Below are 21,395 nucleotides of genomic sequence, written 5' to 3' on the forward strand. Positions count from 1 at the left end.
TTAATTCACTTACTCAGAAACCTAATGTAACAAAACTTTGAGACTCTGATATGAGGAAACAATTCCTAGAGTTTGCCTTGTAATATCTCTAAGGATTTAGCAGTTGATGACTTACTATTTCAACTCTACACAATAAGTCAGATGTAGGTGTCATTTTCATTAAATCTTTCACTTACCCTTCTGAAAGATCACTATGCATGTATTTTTCTTGCAGTATAACTTCATGTACAGGGAATGTTTTTGTAATTTACTTAATTATAACAGCAGTAGAAAAATGGAAAGTGAGGAACTTACGAAGCTTATGAAGGCTTGGCTTGCTTTCTTCTTTTCTCTTAAAGCACCTCTTATTTTTGCATGAGCTGATTTAAATTTATCTTTGCACCTTCTGAAAAGATATGCCTCCCATTGCTTTGAAATTTTGATTTTGTTGATACTGCTCTTTACCTCTTCTTACATTTGATCAGCACAGTGAAGATCATTATTTCCTTGCTGCTATTGTCTGTTTGTCTCAAGTCTGTTGATCCTTACTAGCTACAGCACAGTTACAGGAGGGCATGGCTCGTTTTTGTTGCTTGTTTCCCATAGATCCACAATGATGATGGTGTTTGGCTGAGGCTGAATGATGAGACAATAAAGAAGTATGTTCCTAACATGAATGGTTACACTGAAGCCTGGTGTCTCTCTTTTAACCAGCATCTGGGCAAGAGCCTTCTGGTACCTGTTGACGTAAGTAAAAGGTGCCTTTGAAAAATATCCAAAAGTACACTCTAGCCTCATTACAAGACTTTCTTTAATTAAGGCTGCAAGTGAGTCCTGAGGTAAACAGAATATTACCAAATACTGCTCTATATGTGTTTGCATGTTTTGAGGGCTGTTGTGTAATGAGGGTGGAGTGTAGAAAGGTACAAGGCTTTTTATGTTGAAGACTCCTCTAGAAGAGAAGTGCAAGGATGGCTTCAATGAAAGTATAATCATATAAGATTATGGCCTGTAACAGGTGATTCTGATACAAGACATCATTGTCTGTAAAGTGGTCCACTGATGCCATGATCTCAGAAGAGGCTTGCAGCCTGCAGTAAATCAGTGTAACTGAGGCATTTTTAGAAATGTTTTTTGTGAATATTTTTTGAGTTTTACACTGAATCCTTGAGTTATCAATTTATTAGCTAATCAGAGAATCACAGAGCATCCAGACTGAGTAAAAATTGAATTTATAAGAGTAAGTGTAATTTATCTGGATAACTTGACAGTGATTGCCATCGCTACAATTCAAAGGTTACACCGTTTCTTGAAACAAGATAAGAGTTTTAAAAAACTTTAAAAGGACAGAAAAACTTATTAGCCAAACCAATGTTTTTAAAAAAAATTATGAAAGTGTAGTTCTTTCTGGCTTATTTCGGTTTGTGCCTTCCCCAGGGTGGGCAGTACTTTGATTTCTTCAGGGCAGAATGTGAGGACCAAATCTAATTGCAAATGCAGCTATTTAGATCTGGTTTGTCTTTTACATGAGTGAGCTGCTGCTGCAGCTGAAGACGATTTAAAAATATTTGGCCAAATTAAACACCTGCAGACAATAATGTCATTCTGCTCATGTTTTCTGATCATGGAAGAACGGAGAGATTCCCAGTTCCAGTGAATCTGTGCTGTTTGCTAGTAGCCAGATCTGGCAATTCATAAACCCCTTGTGGCTGCAGCTCATGTTCTGACAAACACTGTTATACGATGCGACCAGATCTTCTTCCTGTTCACCTTCTTGTCTATAAATGACTTCTTGATATAGTTCTTTTTGGAGAGTTCTTTCAATAAAATCCTCATTTTGGGAATTACTTTAATGCTGTATTTAGGAAGCAAATTATTTCTGTACTCAGCCATTAGTCATTCAAACACTTTTTGATGACAAGCATATTTATCTAGTTTGTTGTAGAATATATGAAAAATGGAAAAAATAATAGCGTTGCTTAAAATCTTGCTTGTATTTTTGGCCTTAAAAATTGATACTCATTAGAAAAATTCTGTATTATACTTTCACAAAGCATTAATATGTATGCAGCAGTTGAATTTTACCTGTTAACCCATGATAAAAGTGAATTAACCTTGACTAAGGAGTTAACATCAATAAATATTGTAAGTCTGGGTGGATATTTTTCTGCTAGATTTTAATTTTATTTTGTTTTATTTTTTTAGTTTATTTCTAATACTTTGTAACTTGCTGAAGGGAATAGCTTTGAGAACAGCAGTTAGCAAGAAATTACTGGTTGGTGTATTTCAAGTTACTCTAGTACACATTTCTTTCTAGAGAAGAACTTCCCTGTGCTCCCTGAGAAAAGCCTGAAAGGAAGTGGCTGTGCTAAATAAATAACTGAACACTCAATCTTGATAATATAATTTTGATAGTTAAAATTTCATTTGAATAAGTAGGGCAGGTGGGATGAAATATGAAAAACAACATTCAATTATCGTACACTTCTCTCTGCTTCTGTGAAATTCAGATAAAATATTATATTTTCTTAAACAGTGCTGTGAATCAGTTTTGATACCATTTAGACTATTAGGACCTGGAAGATAAGCCTAATTTTCTTTTAACTAACCTGTTACAACACATCTTTAATAACACAAGGGTGAAAGTCTCATGCTTTCTTCACTTATGATCAGTTAATAGCCAGTGACCAACATAGGAAATGTCTTTCAAAACCTACTATTATAACAGTGTAGCTACATGTAATAAAAGATGTATTTTGAATTAGTTTCAGGTGGAATGTGTCTTTGCATCTCTCAGATTTTCAAATTTTTGAACAGACTTAAGATGTCCTGAAACTATTTAATTTCATTATCGCCATATTTAAGCATTAAGATTTGTTGCTTTGGGTCATAATAATAAAAGGAAAAGGGAAAAAAAATGTTTCCTAACACTTTATTTCTTCTTAAAGGCCACCAAAAAGTCAAGGTTCAGTGGCTTACTTTTGGATGCCTTAGTCTTTACTGCATGTTGTTCTAGCATTACGCACCACACAACTTGAAACCCAGTAAACTCTATTATAAGCTGCTGATTTTTGCAGCTCAGCTTAAAACTCTTTTTCCTACTAAATCTTAATCACATAAAGTGATAGTGCTTTCTTGGTAGAAAGTTTTAAAGTAAAATCTGCTTTAAAGTGATTACTAAGTTAAGAATATAAATATCTATATTTTTTCTGAATTGTCCAGGAAAAGTACTGTAAGACTTCAGATTTGATCTGTACAGTACTCTAGAGCTGAATGACTGGTGTGGCAAAAGATGTTCAATTAAATAGTAAATGCTAAAGGTTCTGTAGGTAAAATTGTGAAATAATCCTTTTCTGTTAATTTGGGCAACTGAAAGGCACAATAAGCAAAATGTAGTTAAAAAAAAAATCTCATAATATGCAAGGTTTTTGGAATCCAAAGATGATCTGCCAGTATTGATTTCAGAAGAAGGAAACAGACTGGAAGAAGTCTCTTATGGCTGAATTAGACGTTGTATTCCCTGTTCAAATGAATGCCACATTACTTATGTTAGAATCAATTTTTATTCAATTCATGAGTGCACAGACTTGGCAGCTCCAAGTATATTGTCACATTTCTGCATACAGGCTTTTTCTGCCCATCCCTTAAGTAAATAAAAAACTCTTAGTACATTTTGTGAAATACATTTAAGGTGTATTTTTTAAAGAAAACTTGAATTCTTCTATTTCATCACTGCATTAATAGAATAGTGAATAAAGGAAAAAAAGAATTTTTCAGCAGTGTTAATTTCAGCCTCTTGTCCTCCTGGCATATGTATTTTATTTACATTTTATGTTTCTTTGTAGACATTAACCATATATTTTATGATAAAGCAAATATTGAGCATCTTAGATCTCCTAAATACCCTGTTTCTGTATATTTTGATCAGAGCTATTATATTTAAAGAGAAATGATCATAGGAAAGCAGAGATCCATTGTAGCTGCTAAACAGCTTACTTGTGCTGTGGTCATTTACCTTTTTTAAGAAAAGCTATACAGTCAGACCCTTTCATGAGGAGCTGCTATATGAACATTGATCTAAAATTAAGCATCTAATCCACTGTAGGTAATATGATTAAGAGACTTATGAATTTCATGGCTGCTGATTTTGGATGACAGTATGAGTCTTAATAGACTGTGATATTGGATAAGCTGTTTCCTTCCTTGGTAGTTACTTTTCCTTTTGTCTTATAACATTCAGTTAACTGGTTTTGAAAAAATGCTTAAGTTCTGATAGAGGGTGTTACGTACAGGGACAGTAACGTGTGGATGCTTATACATAGTACTTACTAGAAAGGTACATACAGCATAAAACAGTACACACTAGGGAGAAATAGAGTTTTATCTTGGTTAAGCTCTGGAACTTGACTTTTTAAAAATCATATTCTGAATATATTTTTGTTAGTTCATTTTCAATATCAAACTTTATAATTACAGGGAATATTGTACCCTGTTGCCAAGTTTTACTCTTACGTTCCCCAACCAACACAGGCAAACAGGACTCAGAAACTGTAAGTTTTTCAAACACTGTTGCAATGGAAGAAAGAACTAAAATTAGTATATAGGCCGCTGTGTTTGATCACAGAACCTCAGAAAGCTGAATGTTCTGTGGAAACATTGAAGGACGTTCACAAGAGTGTTTTGCTGTCATTTTAGACATGATCAAAGGTGTTGGAGAGTAAGGCTATGTTGGGTAAAAGGTCACAATGGTTGTTAAAGATAACCCTTAGCTTTGAAAAATAACATTAATAATAATAATTAACCAAAATTAATGAGCTTTTAAATGTTTCTTAGTAGTCTGCTAATTTTTGGTGGCGAAACAAAGTAATTTAATATTTGTGAAACTTAAACCTTATTGGAAAGAAGTATGAATTCCTGAAGTTATTTTTAGTGTTTGGAAGGGAAAACTTGAAAGGGAAAAATAAACTAAGTCTAAGTGGTAGCAGAAGGACTAAATATAAAGCTTGTATGTAGTAGTTTCTTCAGAATGAAAATGTAATTTTCAAATCCATGCCTATCTATTCATCTAAACTGGCATGTAGTATCCTAATAGCCAGGAAGCTCCAAAGCTTTCAGAGCTTCCAGTTTGATGATCTTGGTGTTGTTAAGCCAGCATTGTCCCTCTTCACTGCTGTTGGTTTCTCTTGTATGCTTTTTACATACAGCTTCATAACACACAGAAATAATCTTTGAAATATACTTGGATATTTTAGGTATGGATAGTCCATGTTTCTCTGTACAGTAGAATTCCATTGCAAAATATGAGATATGCTGCAAAGTAATATAATTATAAACATAAACTATATTAGGCGCCTATGAAGTACACTCTCATCAGGCAAATGTAGGCTTTTTAGAGTTGTCGTAGTTTTATGTCAGGTTTGTAAGTCTTTGCTCTGCCAGTCTTCCTATCTAATACTTCCCCAGTGCCCCCAGTCATACCTCACTAGTGCATTGGTACCTCTTTCATTTTTGGCTTGAGGTGCTAAATCCCAAAGAAATGTTAGTGTTTGACTATTTCCATGTTTTTGTCAAAATTGCAAATCATTTGTATTACTGAATCTTGATATAAGCAGAGGTTTTGCAAACAGTATATAGCTAGATGATTTGCTTCTATCATGGGGCAGAAGCATAGGTGTACTTACTTTTATCACGTTAATGCTTTTTCAAGGAATACAGAGGAAGCATGCCAAGAGTATTTTGTACCTGTTTCTACTTAAAAGGGATTCATTGCCTTTTCTTTATGTACTGTTAAATTTTAATGTGGCTGCTGTCCAGGGATTCATTTGGTTCCCCTGCCAGGATGGGGATGTGAAATAAGATCTTGGTACCTCTGTTCATACAGATAAAATGGTGGCTTTGCCATAAATAATACTGATTATTAATACTACTCTACATATACCATTAATTCTTTTATTTGACAGGAGCAGTGAAAATTTCTTTGAAATTATCAGAAAGCAGTTTATAGAGAAAAGATGCCTTCTTTTTCATGTTTTCTAATGATTAAAAGATGTCCTAGTTGTTCTGTGTGGAAAAAATACACAGAACAGCAGCGCTTCAAAATTAGTGATATCTTTCTGGCAGCTCCATTTGGTTTACGATAATTCGTAATAAGCTAGTAAATGCATTGTATGTTTTATAAAACTAATGATATCTTAGCAATCGTTCTCCTTATAGCACTCTGAAATTTTTGGCTCTAATAAAGGATGCGATTTTGATGTGCAAACTGGTAAAATCATTCTGTGCAAATGAATTGTTTTCAGCAATAGTGACCTCAGCCCTTCTGCATGTTTTCAGCTCTGACTTGGTGACTAAAGCCCATGTGCAGTTGTGCTGCAATAATTGAAATTGTCTTTCAGAACAGCAGACTTTTGTTATAAGATTGTGGTTTGTGGTGGGACCAACTACTGTTTCACTGTAACAGAAGTGTGAGGTTCTCCTGTGCACAAAGTCTCAAGCTTTCTAAGAAATGTCTGGCTCTTAATTTCAGTAAATGGCATGACACACTACATCTATTTTGAGCTTTTGACATACTAAACTGTTTTTGTTTAATGGATGGTTTGCCATGTTGAGCCATGGGCTCAGGTGACTTGATTAGGAAAACAAAACTTGCCCATTTTGCAAAACATTCTGCCAGTAAATTTACTTGTGGAGCAAGTTTACATTATAGTACATCGAGCTTCTTCCTCCAATGTTTCTTTGTTCCCTTTTCCTTGTTGATATGTCTTTTTTTTTCTTAAACTTTGTTGCTCAGAATGTCTTTAATGCTAGCCAAGGAGTAAGGGATTTGGACTTTTTTTCATGGACTTCCAAAGCTTTACCCCCTAAGGTGAGTTAAGTGACAGGAACAGTCACATCATGTCTTGTGTTTTCGGATTGTACCTTGTGACTCAACTTCACATTAAATACTCTTTGAAGTCTGTTTTATTTTGAATTCTTTTACAGGAACTAGCAGATTTGCATAGATTACTGTATCTGTGCCTCTTCCATTAGGATGAGAAAAAATTACCAGGGCAGATTAATGAACTTTCATTAATTCATAAGTAACATTCTCTGTTTTTAACAAAACAAAACAAATTAGAAATCAGAGACATGGCCTAGTAACATAGTAAAGGCTTCCAGCCTCTCTTGAATGCAGAATGTACTAGTAAATTTTTGTGGTATTGGAAGGTACACATTAAGTTGCAACTTGTAATAAGATTTATTTGTATGAGTAAATAAATATTTAACAAATACTCATCCCTTTCTTAATATTTTTTAAAAAATTATACAATTATAGGAACAAATTACATTATGTACAGTTAAGCAGTTTAAATTATCTACACAATGCCTGTCTAAATCTCTTTGCAGCCATGTAGTCATTTTGAGATCAAGTTGTTTTCATATAAACTTTGTAATGAAGATGACATTCTGCATTGTATATGTTGGCTTACAGATGTAAAAACTTGGTTTTCACTGAATCTTTTTCCCAGAAATAGCAAACTTCTTTATTGTTTTATGAAGACCTACACCGTGTTTAGACTGTCTTTAAAACATATAGATTATTTTTTTTTCCTCGAACCAGTTTATCTCAGCTTGCATTGACTTGCTCTGAAAGTTACATATTTACAGAACAGACTCATTTTTCTATGAAGGCTTCTTGGAAAGACTTGGCAAGGCAAGACAAGGCAACTTGGAAAGTTGTATTACTCTGGATGTAGTGCCTAGAATTCATTACAAACAAACTGGAAATATGATAATTAAAGGGATCAGAGGAAATTGCATTAATTAAAAAGGAAATAACATAGTAGACATCTGATTTAAAACTAATAAAAGAGAAGTATTCTTTTACACAACAGGAAGTGTAGTCCTGGAAGGCGTTTTTACAGGAGATTGTGGAGGCACAAAGTATCAGCACATTCAGAAGAAATTAAACAAATTTATAGGAATCAGATCCATAAATAAATACTAAAGAAAACAGGGTATACCTTCTAACATCTATTATAAGAAGATTTTTAAATGCTGTTGATGTGTAAGGGACAGACCACTAATAGAGACTTGTATGCAACTTGCAATCAGCATCTCCTGTTGCTGAAGAGAATATGCGGGACTAGGTGAACCACTGGCTTCATCCCATAGGGCATTCCTTAGTTCTTAGCTTTCAGATATTCTTTTAAAAGAACCTATGACTTGGATTATAAACATAATAGAGATCTCTCCTGCTTCTCACTGGCTTTCTTCTGATATAAATGTGCATTATGTTACTGCCATTCCTCAGATTTTTCTATACAGTAGCCTTTTTATTAACCTATGGCTGGCTTAAAAATCTATGCCAATATTTCTCTTCTTTTAGTAACTACCAATTTTTCTTGGTAGGAGACTCAAAAAGTGTGTTCTCATTTCAGATCTGGGTATATATTTTATCTGTAATTGTTACCTGGTGAAATAAATTTGCAGGCCATTTTAATTGTCGTAATGAAGATAATAAATATGCACTAATATTTATATGTGCGTTTAAAAATCTGTGGTGTTGCTGTTACTCATAGTCGTAATTTTACCTTTACTTTTAATTAACAATTTATTATAAATATGAAATTAAAAAGCAGCATATAATTTAGTAATAGATATTCAAATTCCCTTTACATAGCTCCAGATTTTTTAACAAAATTTAATACAGCAAGAGGAATGAATGTGTATCCTGAAAAATGTCATTATGAAACAAGGTTTAGTGAAAGTGGTTAGAGCGAATAATTTGTCTCTAGTTGTAGATACGAGGTACTCCTTTGACATAAATGGACCTACATTTATACTACTTTTGTTTCAAGAATATTATGGTGACTTTGCAGTTAATGTGCAATTTACTAGTAGTTAGTTGTTTATCATTGCACACTAAAATTAGCAATGTAACTAGTATCTCTCTTAGCTCTGAAATGTAGCTACTGTAGTCTTGAAATAAGTATCTATCTGAAGTGTTCAAAGGTATTATTAATAGGTTTTATTCTGTTTTGTTTTGCCTTCTTTTTAATTTCTCAGGAATCTAGGTCTAATACCGATGATTTTTTCAAAGACCTAAATTCACACTGCCCACAGGAAGCAGTGATGCAAGAACAAGATATGCCATTCCTGCGAGGTGGACCTGGAGTGTACAAGGTAGTGAAGACTGGCCCATCAGGTCACAACATCAGAAGCTGCCCTAACCTTAGAGGTATCCCAATTGGAATGTTAGTTCTGGGAAACAAAGTCAAGGCAGTGGGCGAGGTATGGATCCTTGTAGCTTCAGTTCATGTCTTCATAGGTACCAGTGTATAACAGTAGTAAACTCAGCAAAAGAATCTGCCCCCCCGTACAGGTTTGCTTTTCCAACCCTCATGATAAGTACTAACCTTTCAACTCGGTTTCTATTATAAATACTAATGCAATTATGTCTTTTGCCTTTTACATGTGTGCATTGATTGGAATAATGTTAAAATTGTATTGCAATTATATATGCTTGCATCTATGTTTCTGTTATGGTATTTCTTACAAAATGATGTTTCTAATTCTGCTTTTTTGTCATATTCTTTGAAAGAATTTTATTTAATTGAAAAGACATTTTTCTAGGACCTAACCAATTAACAAATTATTCTGTTCCTTTGTATTGTATTCATTTGTTCAGTTGCTGAACTGTTGTTACTGTTCCCGGTTGTCCAGCTGTGGTGTTTTATGGTTAAGAAGGGCTTAAGGATGAAGTGTGTCATGCTATTTCCTAAATACAATGTCAGGAACAAAATTAGTACTGGTACAAAGTTTTCATATAGAAATTGGTATTATAATTGTACTGTTGCAGCCACCAATAAGAGAGCATATTTTGGTGAATATCTCCTTCAAGTTTTTATTTAGGCTTGTTTGGGTATTCTAAAGTTGTGGTGTTTGGTGATTTTGCTTCTTCTGAACGTAAACAGGTCGAAGTTTTTTTTTTTTTTTTTTTTTAAGACTAACTGTAAACGTGACATAAATAGTTTTGGTTCTTCAGTCTGCCTCAACCTGTGGCCTTAATTTAAGAAACTTTTTTAATGTTTGCTTTGTAATATAAAGATTGAAATAAGTGTGTTTTTTCAGATACTATAATAATTTGCTGAATCATGCTACTGAATTACCTGAAAAGTGAATAAATTGTGCTTTTTTACATGTGTGCATCAGGTGACCAATTCAGAAGGTACGTGGGTGCAAATGGATAAGAACAGCATGGTAGAATTCTGTGAAAGTGATGAAGGCGAGGCGTGGTCCTTAGCTAGAGACAGAGGTGGCAACCAGTACCTCCGACATGAAGATGGCAAGTTGTTGTTTCGTTTTGTTTTTTAAATTAACTTAGAACAGATTAAGCTATCTAAACAGGACAACTAAATAGATAAGGAACTGAGTTTTAAACAGACATAACAATAATTTACACTTTTTCATTTGAGTTACTTTACACAGACTTCAAAGTTGTTTATGAATATTCTTTAAATGTTTTTTAAAAGAAGATTTAAAATACTGCCTCATGTTTTCTTTTTTCTTTGCCTTTTATTTGTTCATTGTAACAGACTCTCTGCCCTTTTTCTGGGTTTGACATTTTGTGCTGAAAATTATTTCACACCTAGATACACCAAGTATCATTGTGATACCATATTAGAACAAAGTCATTCCTTCCCAATACATAAATACTTGTTGTAGGCTGCTGCTTGACTTTAAGGCATAAAACATTCTGTGAAGAAGGGGAATAACTAAAAGTTTTTAATAAAATTTCTAAATTGTGAAGAGGAAAAAAAAATTGTTCAGTTAATACTTGGCACAGTATCTCTTTGAAGTCATAAATGCTCCATTTTTAGTTATGTCCGATAATGCCAAGTTCTGAGGTGCTCAAAGAGCCCATGTAGATTCTAGAAAATAAGGTTTTTGTGAATTGGAGCAATACATTACTGTTGAAAGCCCATGTATTCAATAACAGGGTTGTTATCGTCTTCGTTTTCTATCCTAATACAAGGCTGTTTGCTTTTCCAATAGAAAATAATTTCTCTGAAGTTAATAAATTAAACAGTGTGCAAAAGTTTCCATTCAGGAGTACTTATTTTGAGGAATAGCTGTAACCTACATTTAAGTCACCTGACGCTGTTTTGTGTATTTTAAGTAGTCTTTTCCAGCCTCAGTAATTTATCTACCATTTCATCTTTTGTAGAATTTGTCAAGGTGTACTTGTGAAAGAATTTTCCAAATTCAGAAGAATTTAAGCAAAACTCTTGTTTGAAAGTCTGTCTTCAGATTATTGGTAGTTATGTACCCTTACTGAAGGACGTCTTCAAGTATATCGTTATCACAGAAAAACAGAAATGCAAGCTCCAGGATTTGAGGACAAACTCTGTAGTGGGATTTTACAATCCAGTGCATAGGGATATAACCTTAGAAACTTTGTGATGCAAGTCCCATGCCTCAACGTGCCTGGTTTTATTCTTTTCTGGATGAGTCTGTGTTTTTATAAGTAGGGTGAAGACAGGTATCTCTCCTGCCTCCAGCTAAAGCAGTTTAAGTAGTTATCAGTGGAATGACTGAGATATTTCAATCCATTCTATATTCCTAGTCCATCTCAGTACCTAGTAAAACTAATGTACCTAAGCCACATCTATTTAAACAAATTGCTTTTATTTGCCATGAAATTAATTGGGAATACTCTTTGTCATCAGTTTCAATGCTTTTGCTGGAGGGAAATAATTAGAATTTGGAGGAGCTCCAACAAGATTTGCAATTGTCTAGGTTTTTATTCCAAAATAATACCAGCTTTCAGATTACTTTTGTATTCTCATTGTGTAATAAAATAATAAAGAAATTCTTAGAAAGTAAGATTTCTGACAGAGACAAAGCAAAAGTCGTACTGAATGCCCAAGCCTGTAGTCAGGTATCCAGATACATTAGCTGAGGCATTACAGCAAGATCTAGAGTGGCCTCAAATTTAGAAAATCCTAGATTCTTTGGGTTTTTTTAAATGCAGTTTGAATTTCCAGCCTTCCAGCCTTTTATTTGAATATGTGCGCTATGTAAAAGTTTGTACTCTGAAATGCAGTTTTGACCTGAAATGCAGTTTTCTAAAAATGACTCGTGGAATAGCTGTGATTTTTTTTTTTAATTGAGTCCACATTAATTTTAGTATGTTTACAAGAGAAGAAGTTGTTGAAGATGCCAACCTGGGCTTTTAATCTGCGTTTGGAAGATTTCTTCTGAATTTTTTCTTCTAGATCATCACTTGGAATGATATTTCTGACCACATTCAGTCTGTAATACCTCCCTAAATCCAAATAGTCAGGTGGATTCTGTCTCTCATTTAGCTGTGCTCTTCTCTTGTTATGGGTATTCTGAAGGACCCTGGTTGGTTTTGGTTGGAGGTTTTTTTAGTATCATATAGAAAAGCAAAACTGTAGTACTCAGTAACAGATACGAATAAATCTGTCAGGGGAAAAAATGTCTTTGTTCCATGTGCTGTTATAGGTTGCCAAGAATTTATTGGCTCTGAGTTTGCCACTCTGAAAACTCTCCTTCCACCACCCTGTTTTGTCAAATCAATTTAACAATTGTTGTCCAAAGTATAAACACTGAATGGTGTGAGGTTACTGAAGAACAAAGTGTCAAGCCTGTTCCTAAGTGGCATTTGATGGCAAAGCTGGCATCAACTCAAACTTAAACATGGTCTGCATGGTATTAAGTCTTCCGTCTGTATTTTTAGAGCATGAGCTCTAAAGGAGAGAGATGTGCTTTTCTTTTTGAAGAAAATTGAGTGGAGTGGAAGAGTGTTATCTGTGGAAAAAGAAAATAGCGCTCCGTTGCCTTCTAACTCATCTTTCCAATGTAAATCAGTTACTCAGAAGGTCTAATTCTGAAGTGGTGTGTTCTTTTTACAGAGCAAGTCCTTCTAGATCAGAATGTTCAGACTCCTCCTCCAAGTCCTTTTTCAATACAAGCTTTCAGTAAGGGGACAAGCTGTACTAATGGACAAGGGTTTGATTATGGCCTTGGAAATAACAAAGGTATGTTTTTATACTGACATTTTTTTAAATAATGTTTTTCTTAATTTTGCTTGTATTTTTATTACATATTTCCTACTCTTTCAGGCATCATCAGATGTTCTCCAAAAGACATAAGCAGTAGTGCAATGAATTGCGAGATGTTTTACAAATCATGCAGTTAATGTTAATTTCAGTCAGTCAAAGTACTCTGTATGAAAAAGATCATCAAAGATTTGTGAGTTACACTTGAGGCTTTCTATAATGGTAGGCACAATGCTATAATGCAGAAATGAAAAAAAATACTTGTAAAACAAGATAAGAAAATTACTGGATTTAGAAAGCACGTGGTTTAAAATGATCAGGAACATTTGTAAACCCTTCTCACTTGTCTTGACATTTTTTAAGTGCCTTTAATGGGATGACAAGATAAAAGATGCCATTTGAGATTTAGGTTGTAATACTGAAGTTACCTTTCAGTCACATAGATATCAGTTACAAATCCTGGGAAATAAATTAAACCTTGTTAATTTTAATGATATAAAGTAGTTTCTTTTAATCATGGTTTATTGCATTGGCAAGATGTAACTATATATATAGATACATATATAACTCATGTCAGTAAACTCAAACTTCATGCCTTCCGGTCATTCGTTAATTAGATCTAGATTTAATAATACAGAAGGGACTTTTGCTGTTGCAGAGGTCCTTGAGAAACATTACTGAAACACAGTGCTTTGTCCTTCTACTCACATCACTGGACTCTGTCCATGCCACTACAAGCATTGAGCCTAAGGTGTGGTATGTGTTTTTAGCACCAGCATATATTCTTAATGGTCTCCTAAATAAAATAACTTGATTTAGGACTAGTTTTAAAGGAAAAGAGACGAGGGAATAAGTTATTCCTAAATGTTCCTGTCTTTTATTTTCATAATATGAAATAGTTTTATATAATTCCACAGTGTTTTACTGTGGAAAAGAAGCAGTTCATACGTGTCCATGCATTGCAATAGGAAACCCTTTTTTGGACAAAGACGGGAAAGATTGATGTTTTTTCCTTTTGGTTTTTTTTAGGGTCTTTTATACAGATCTGCTTTTTCCAGTTCAGCCATACTAATTTCAAAGTAATGATTGAATCACAAAAGTGGAAGTGTTTAAGATGTTCAGCATGTGAGGCAGTATTACAGCTTGTCTCTCAATGTCAATTTTGTAATAGTGCAGAAGTATTATGTATTCTTTTTCTGCAGAAGCATATTAGGGAAAGAATTTTTTCCCTGTGCTGTCCAAAGATAAAATCTCAGAGCACAATATGCTGTTTTAACAGGTGCCCTGGTTTCTGAAGACATCGTAATTGCTTTTTGCTGCATCCTATCTTAAACAGCTTGGGATAATTACAGTTACAGAAAGTTGAAAGCTCTTCCTGGCATTGAATTCCATATTATTTTATATGCATTATTCCCTCGATACACCTTCGAGCTGTGATGTTTAGTGTGAGCGAACAACTCATTTAGATGACTTTATTCATTCAGTGTACAGTAAATACTTCTGAATTGCCCAAGAGTAGAGAGTTGTTGGCAACTATATTGAAAGAATAATGATATTATTACTTTCCAAAAAACAGAGTTCTTCAGCGGTGTCATTACTTTGTATACAGTCTTTTTGCATTCTCAGGTCTAAGAAGTTTTGCGTTTTGTGGAAAATAAAAAAACTGAAGGCACAAGTATAATCCATTAGGAGAATTTCTGAATGAAGCAGTTTTTAGAGGTGCTTGTTTGTTAAAAGAACATCTGCAGGGCTGCACTAGTTTCAGTGAAAATGCAGTCACCGTCTATAGGTGTTTCAAACTGCTGGTCAGATGTAAAGTTCCCCATGTAATAGATCTGTGTTTACAGTATTACCTGCGAGGCATAAGACATAACTCCCACAACCATTCTGTTTGATTTAGCCATGTCTTCTCTATCCTAGCCTTCTGCATTGCAGGCAAGTCATTAATAACCTCATGAATGGCCCTACCCACCTCTGTATTTAAGTATTGTGGGCAGATGGCTGTCAGCCTCTTCTCAGATGTTCTTCCCTTCAAAATAATTACTCATTCTAGGAAATGGGCCTGTCCTATTTAAGAATAATAGCAGTTTGTCAAACATGTCAATCACTTCTGGGTTATTAAAGTAGGAATGATTGCCGCCCAAGTACTGATTCCAATATTTTTTTAGTTATACTACTTCCAACACAGTGGAATAAGATTGATTTATTGATACCTGTAGATTATTATTTAGGTAGGCATTCAAGATATTTTCTGATATTTTTGTTCTCTCAGTTTTGAAACCAAAATATCAAGAAAACAAGTGCAAATTTTAATTTTGGAGTTCTTAGGTAATACAGGGTTCCACACACCCGCCAGTCGCGCTCTAATTCCATGAGAAGATCATTGATAATCACCCAGAAGTGTTTAATATTATATCTTCAAACTGATCTTGAAAAACAGCATGACAGAATACTTCTAAAGATATTTGCGAAAACAAGCAAATATTTACCAAAGCCTTGGCACAGAAATCCACTTGCCAAAGCCTAATTACATGTTATCTTTCCCTTCTCATCAGTTTTTCTAATCTTCTTCTGCATGTTCTGTTGCATGTGTGTATTATTGTAAATGCTAGGGATTTCTGTTTTTTCTTTGGCTGCTCTTCATTTTTTTTTAAATTTTTTTTAGCAAGGTGAATATAAATCTCTATTTTGAAATGTTTTAAGTAACTGCAGTAAAATATCCATGATCCTTGAAAAAAACCCTGCTTGTACTTTTCAGTAATTTTATTGCCATGCATGGGGTGAGATTTTTTTTTAAGTTTAGCCACAGCCGGAGTTTCATGTGGCTAAATAAGATTTATGAGCTTTCTCTATTATCATCATTTAAACTTTAATTGAGCACCATTTTACTCTGCCTTTCTGGAGAATGACAAGTAACGGGTTGTAGTTTTGACTGTTTTGCCCACTACAGGTGACCAACTGAGTGCCATACTGAATTCCATTCAGTCACGGCCAAATCTCCCAGCTCCTTCCATCTTTGATCAAGCTGCAAAACCTCCCTGTTCCCTAGTCCACAGTCCATTTGTGTTCGGACAGCCCCTTTCCTTCCAGCAGCCTCAGCCACAGCTTCAGAGTAAGTTTGTCAGCCTTACCTGCCTCATCAGTCCATTTCTGCAGCTCTGACATTGCTGTTCTCAGTTGCTTACGGGCTACTAATCATCCCTCAGTGCACCTTTCTGGTTTGGTTTGGTTTCAGTTTTTCATGGTTCAGAAGCATGCGAGGTAATGCTCCAAAAGAAGTATACTTGTTCAACTTTAATCTCAGTATTTTGCTTTCATATGTGTTCTGCAGTGTAGATAAGTCATGAAAGTGTGTTTCCAATATTGTATGCAACTCTGGGTTTAGAATTTAGGTAAATATTTTGTACGGGACAAAATGTTAATAATTCTTTTAACATCAAAAATGGACTGCAGTAAATTCATAGTTACTCCATTTTCTTGCCTCCTAAATTCCTATTTTTGTCATCACTTGTAACTTTAAGGATGTAGCTGGAAAGTGGGAACTACTTGGCGCTACTCATAAGAGAGGCTTTGATAGTCTTCTGTTGGGTGCTCACAGGATTGGCATGGACATGAAAGTTTGCACATAGAGGTGAATAGCTGTTAACCTGGTTACTGGTGGAAGGACAGGAAACTCAATAGGTTTTGCTCAGTGAAAAATAAAAGCTCAGCATTGATGATGGATAGCAGATATTGCAGTAAATTCTTCCTTATGTGAAGAACAGGTATAACATGGGTCACAGGAATATTAGTCTTCTCCCATAGACTGTCCTTCAGAAAAAGCCTCAGTTCGTTCTTGTGGGACCCCGTCAGTTCAGTCTCCTTGTCTGTGCAGTCCTGGATCTGTCCAGCTCAGCTATTGATGTGACAATGAAGTGCTTCTTGTGAGAACTAGATTAAAATCTGATTCACTTTTGTAAAGTCTGTCGGAAATATTCTGACAGTGACTTCCTGTATTCATGCTGGACTTAAAATAACATTCTGAAAGCAGAATATTCCAAAACCTACTCGGTTAAAACAGCTGATGACCAGTGGCATTAGTGCACTGTCACTGAGATTCTGAAGTTGTATATTCTTTCTCAACGCTTTCAGTTTTTTATTCAGCTTTGCATCAAAAATGACCCTAATTGTCTTATTTCAGATTTCAGATTATTTGTCCTTTAGCATTTAGACCTATATTGTATGAAAAGATAAGCTGTCAATGTTTTTTTATTGGCTGCCCAATGGGATCTTGCTCAATGAATTTGCCTGTCCAACAGATGTAGAGAAACAGTATTTAGTAAGCGACATCTGTGGTTTGTGTTTTTAACAAGGATTCCTAATTCAAAAGGAAGCCTTTTTTGTCAGATAGGGGGAGCACTGGTAGTTTACCAAATAAAGTAATAAAAATGAAGTTGCAAACACTTTTCAAGTTTGTGTCTGATTTGAGATCTTAGTTTAGTATACGATCAGATATCAACAGATATGGTTCCTTGCCCTTCCAGCAGGGCAAAAATCATCCACCAGAACTGGTGTACTGTTGCACTAAGTGTGACTTCATACAGGGACTTTCCTCTAAACAGTTTATTATCTAACTTAAGATGATGCAAATAATGTAAATTATGCATGAAGAAGATAAGTATTAACATTTTTGCTTACACTATCACAATTTAAGAATTTTATGGGGGAAAATTTCCTGTTGGAATTTTCTTAGTCTTTTGCAGTTTTGTTAAACCTCCATTTACAAGTCCATCCAAAGTCAGAATATTGACAGGGCAGCCTGTAAAACTGTATTCATATATTTGTTCATCTAATAGTCAAGGAAATTATCAGAGGTATTTTAAACTTAAATAAGAATGTCTAGATTAAACATTTTATTTTAAGCAATTATTCTATTGTGGATATATTTCTTGAAACTACATATTAGAAAGTAATGGCTTAATTTGCAATATAAGATTAATTACAATAGCAAGGCATATATGCAATAAAAATATTTAGATAGAAAAGTTCTACTTGGGTTGAATTCTGCTGTGTAATTTTTAATCTGTGTTCAACGCTGATGCAGCACTCATAGAACTGTAACAAACTGTGAGATTTTCATGCATTGTTTCCAAAGCACTTTATAGTCTCTTACAATCAGAGGCAGTTTGTAGCTAGGTGTTCCTTATGAGGCTTCTGTACTTGGGGATTGGTTAGGTTTCCAAACTCATTTAGGGAAGAGGGAAAAGGCTTGTCACAACGTTTTTTCTTCCAAATAACCAGTGTCTGGTTATTTTTTTGTGGAAATACTACAGTTTTGGACAACCACTTCCTCAGATACAGTGCTTGGAAAAATGAGAAGTGTTTCTGTTATTCTTTTCACATCATAAGTAGGTAAACTAACAAGAGTCCTGTGGTTTTTGTCAAATAATTTGTTACAGAGGGGATATTATAAAAAAGAAGGGGAAATTGTGTTACTCAGCTTTGTGTTATTTGCTAGGACTCTATGGAGGGCTGATTGTTCTGTCATGCTTAATTCCTTTCACATATGGTGACACAAGCGTAAAAAGCTCAGAAAGTTTTCTTTTTCACAGGGACAGGCACAATTCAGATGCTCTTGTCATGTATTTTAATTCCTTGTCAGTCTTTTATGCAGCTAAAAGCCAAAAAAATGCTAGAAGATATGGCATAACCTGCCAGGAGCTCAGGAACAGCTGTATTGACTTGGAACCCTAGCAAGGATTTTTTTCCAGAAAGAACACAAGTTCGTGTATATTACTTCCTTAGTAGTTTCCACAAAACAGCTTGTAATTACTCCAGCCTGAGTATGCTTTCTTCTGAGAAGTTTGTAAGATCATCAGTAGCAGATTTGCTCAGGACTGCAACCTCTCACAGCTGCAAGCTCTAATTACTGGTTGCTTGATTAGTTTGTGTCTGAATTTTATGAAAAACACAGACTGAAATTTCTGCTTGGATTCTGAGTATAGGTGAAATACGGAAACCTAGAGGATCAAGGAAGGTCTTGTTTCTCAACTTTCAACAGAATGTGCTGGGTCATAAAACTCCGTAGACGTGACAAGTCAGGGAGACAGGATCTTGCCATGCTGTCCAGCATCACTTACCAAAACTTCACAATTGGCTGTTGAACTCTGAACTGGGGGAGGGAGGTGTGAGACCTTGCAGTCACCAGTGTTAGACCTTTATGCCATGGGTCTTCACATCTGAGTTGCTATTGCAAATGCAGAATGGATTTGGAGAGGCTTTGGACCCTCCTTGTTAGCCTCATGTGCCACCTTCTCCCTTTTTCTCTGTATTCCTGGCAGCCCACTGAGCAGCTGCACAACACAGCTGTTGCTTCCTGACCCAGCTCAGTCCAGGCAGTGCTGAGCTGCTGTTTGATACGTTCATAGTGCCCTGTCAGGCTGCTTCCTTGCCAATCCATGCTGTGGAGCTGCAGTCCGGCATATGATCCCACCATATATCATCAGCCCCTGCCATTCATGTCAGGAGTTCCTTGATACATCCCTTCAGTATTGTGCTACCACTTGCTTTTTGGTTTTGTTCCCTTCTTTTCTTGATACTAGTTACAAAGCATTTATAACCACTGATTTTGCCTGCAATGTTTCTATCTGCATTTCCTAAGCTTTAGAGGGGGCACAAAAGACTAGCACGTATATGGAGCACATGACCCTTCTCAGTAGTGTTTCAGTAAAATGAAAGAAGATAATTGTTTCTGTTTAAGGCTCAGGGCAAGCCCAGGGAGCAGGATTTTCTCTCTATTGTCCCCCACCCTCCCAGGGGAGGATTAAAAAAAAAAAAAAAGGGAATGGCGAAAAGAGGCTCCACACAAGGTTGGAAGTTAAGACTGTGACAAGTTTAATGAAGAACAACAGGGGAAAGGAAAAGGGAATTAGCAAGGAACAAAGGGTACTATATACAAAACTCAATCCCAGTAGTCCCGAGTAGAAGTGTCTAAGTAGTGCCTTGTGGCCGCTGAGACTCGTGACCAGGGACCACAGTGGTGCCGGGAAGCGGGTGGTGGTGGATGCTGCTGAGCACGTGGAGCCAGGCCCAGGAAGCAGCCCAGGAATCCAGGAAAAGACCACGAAAACCTTGGGCCTCCTTGGTTTTTTATGGACTGTGGCTGGAAAGGGGAACAGTACTGATCTCGGACCGCCCAGGGTCCTACAGACACCACCTGTCCTTCCCTTTCAGGCTGGTAACCCTTAAACCATAGCAAGAATATTAACCAGGCACACTGATTTCTTCCTTATTGTGCCAAAAGGACTTAATTGTCATGTGAAGCAGTGAGAGAGTATTTGTTTAACTGTTTTTTTCAGATGCTGTGTATTGGCAGGGCATCATTCCTGAAAGTTTGAGCTAGTAAGGTAAAGGGTTTCATACCCTAGGCTTCACAGATTCGATAATCAAAGACATGTATGATGCGTACATTTGTCCAGGTCAATTCAAAACGTTCTCTAGGGGACTGGTATGGTAATGTTTGGAGGAAGAGCACAAATTGTGTCAAGCTTTATTTTAGAAATAAAGTTGGCTTATCACATCTTTAAAAAGTGTGGTTACAGATAATAAAATTATGGAATTATTTTTAGCTACCCTTCAAGCACAGGAATACTTCTTTCAAGTATTAAACTTAAGCGGCACAAGTGTTGGTGCTTCAAACCCTACCTTTGAGTAAAGAACATTACTAATATTTTTATAATGATACTGCATTTCAGCTTTTGCTTTTGTTCACTCAGTCCTTCCCCTACTATAACAGTAACTAATAGTTTTCTCCCTTTTTAATATTTAATATTCATATGTTTGTTGACTTCACTATATTCTTTTACTCATTAAAAAGTAAAAAAGAGTTCTTGTCCAACTGTCATTAGGGCATTTGGCATTTTCAAGGATGTGAAAAAGATTCTTTGATTGCAGTGCTTGAGGAAATTCAGCTAACAGCCATATTGTAGCTCCCGTGTCAGTAACAGTGAGCAAAAGAGGAATGCATTATTTTTGAAGAGGTACCAATTGGTTAGGCAAAAGGGCAAAAGCAGGTCAGTGCTATCCTTCCTCATCATGCAGAAAAGCAGTGGCATTTTGGAAGACACTTTACCTTCTCTCCGCTCTTCAGAGACGTTTTACCAGTTTGGTTTAGAGTTTGTTTAACAAAGACTAATGTGGACACGTTGGTGGTATCCCATGCCTCCTGGATTGGTTTACCAGCATTTCCTACGAGGAAGTGTAGGCATGGCTGTTAGAATACAGCATCCTGCCCTGGGAATTGAACTGCTTCTTACATCTCCATACTATGTAACTTTTCAAGCTGGAGCTATTTCCATGTTTTAGGAAAGA

The 21,395-nt window shown here is 35.5% G+C and overlaps 1 protein-coding gene across 1 annotated transcript in view; it reads left to right on the forward strand.

Moving 5' to 3' along the window:
- Positions 1-21,395, forward strand: part of MYCBP2 (MYC binding protein 2, E3 ubiquitin protein ligase) — a gene marked incomplete at its 5' end in the record, with an annotated part of 156,400 nt that overhangs the window by 96,760 nt on the left and 38,245 nt on the right. The window contains 6 exon segments of the mRNA XM_010194319.1: positions 586-726; positions 6,770-6,844; positions 9,028-9,252; positions 10,174-10,306; positions 12,900-13,025; positions 15,997-16,158. Coding sequence (XP_010192621.1) covers positions 586-726; positions 6,770-6,844; positions 9,028-9,252; positions 10,174-10,306; positions 12,900-13,025; positions 15,997-16,158 — 862 coding nt within the window.

Source organism: Mesitornis unicolor, unplaced genomic scaffold (genome assembly GCF_000695765.1).
Source record: "Mesitornis unicolor isolate BGI_N332 unplaced genomic scaffold, ASM69576v1 scaffold8661, whole genome shotgun sequence".
Lineage (NCBI taxonomy): Eukaryota > Metazoa > Chordata > Aves > Mesitornithiformes > Mesitornithidae > Mesitornis > Mesitornis unicolor.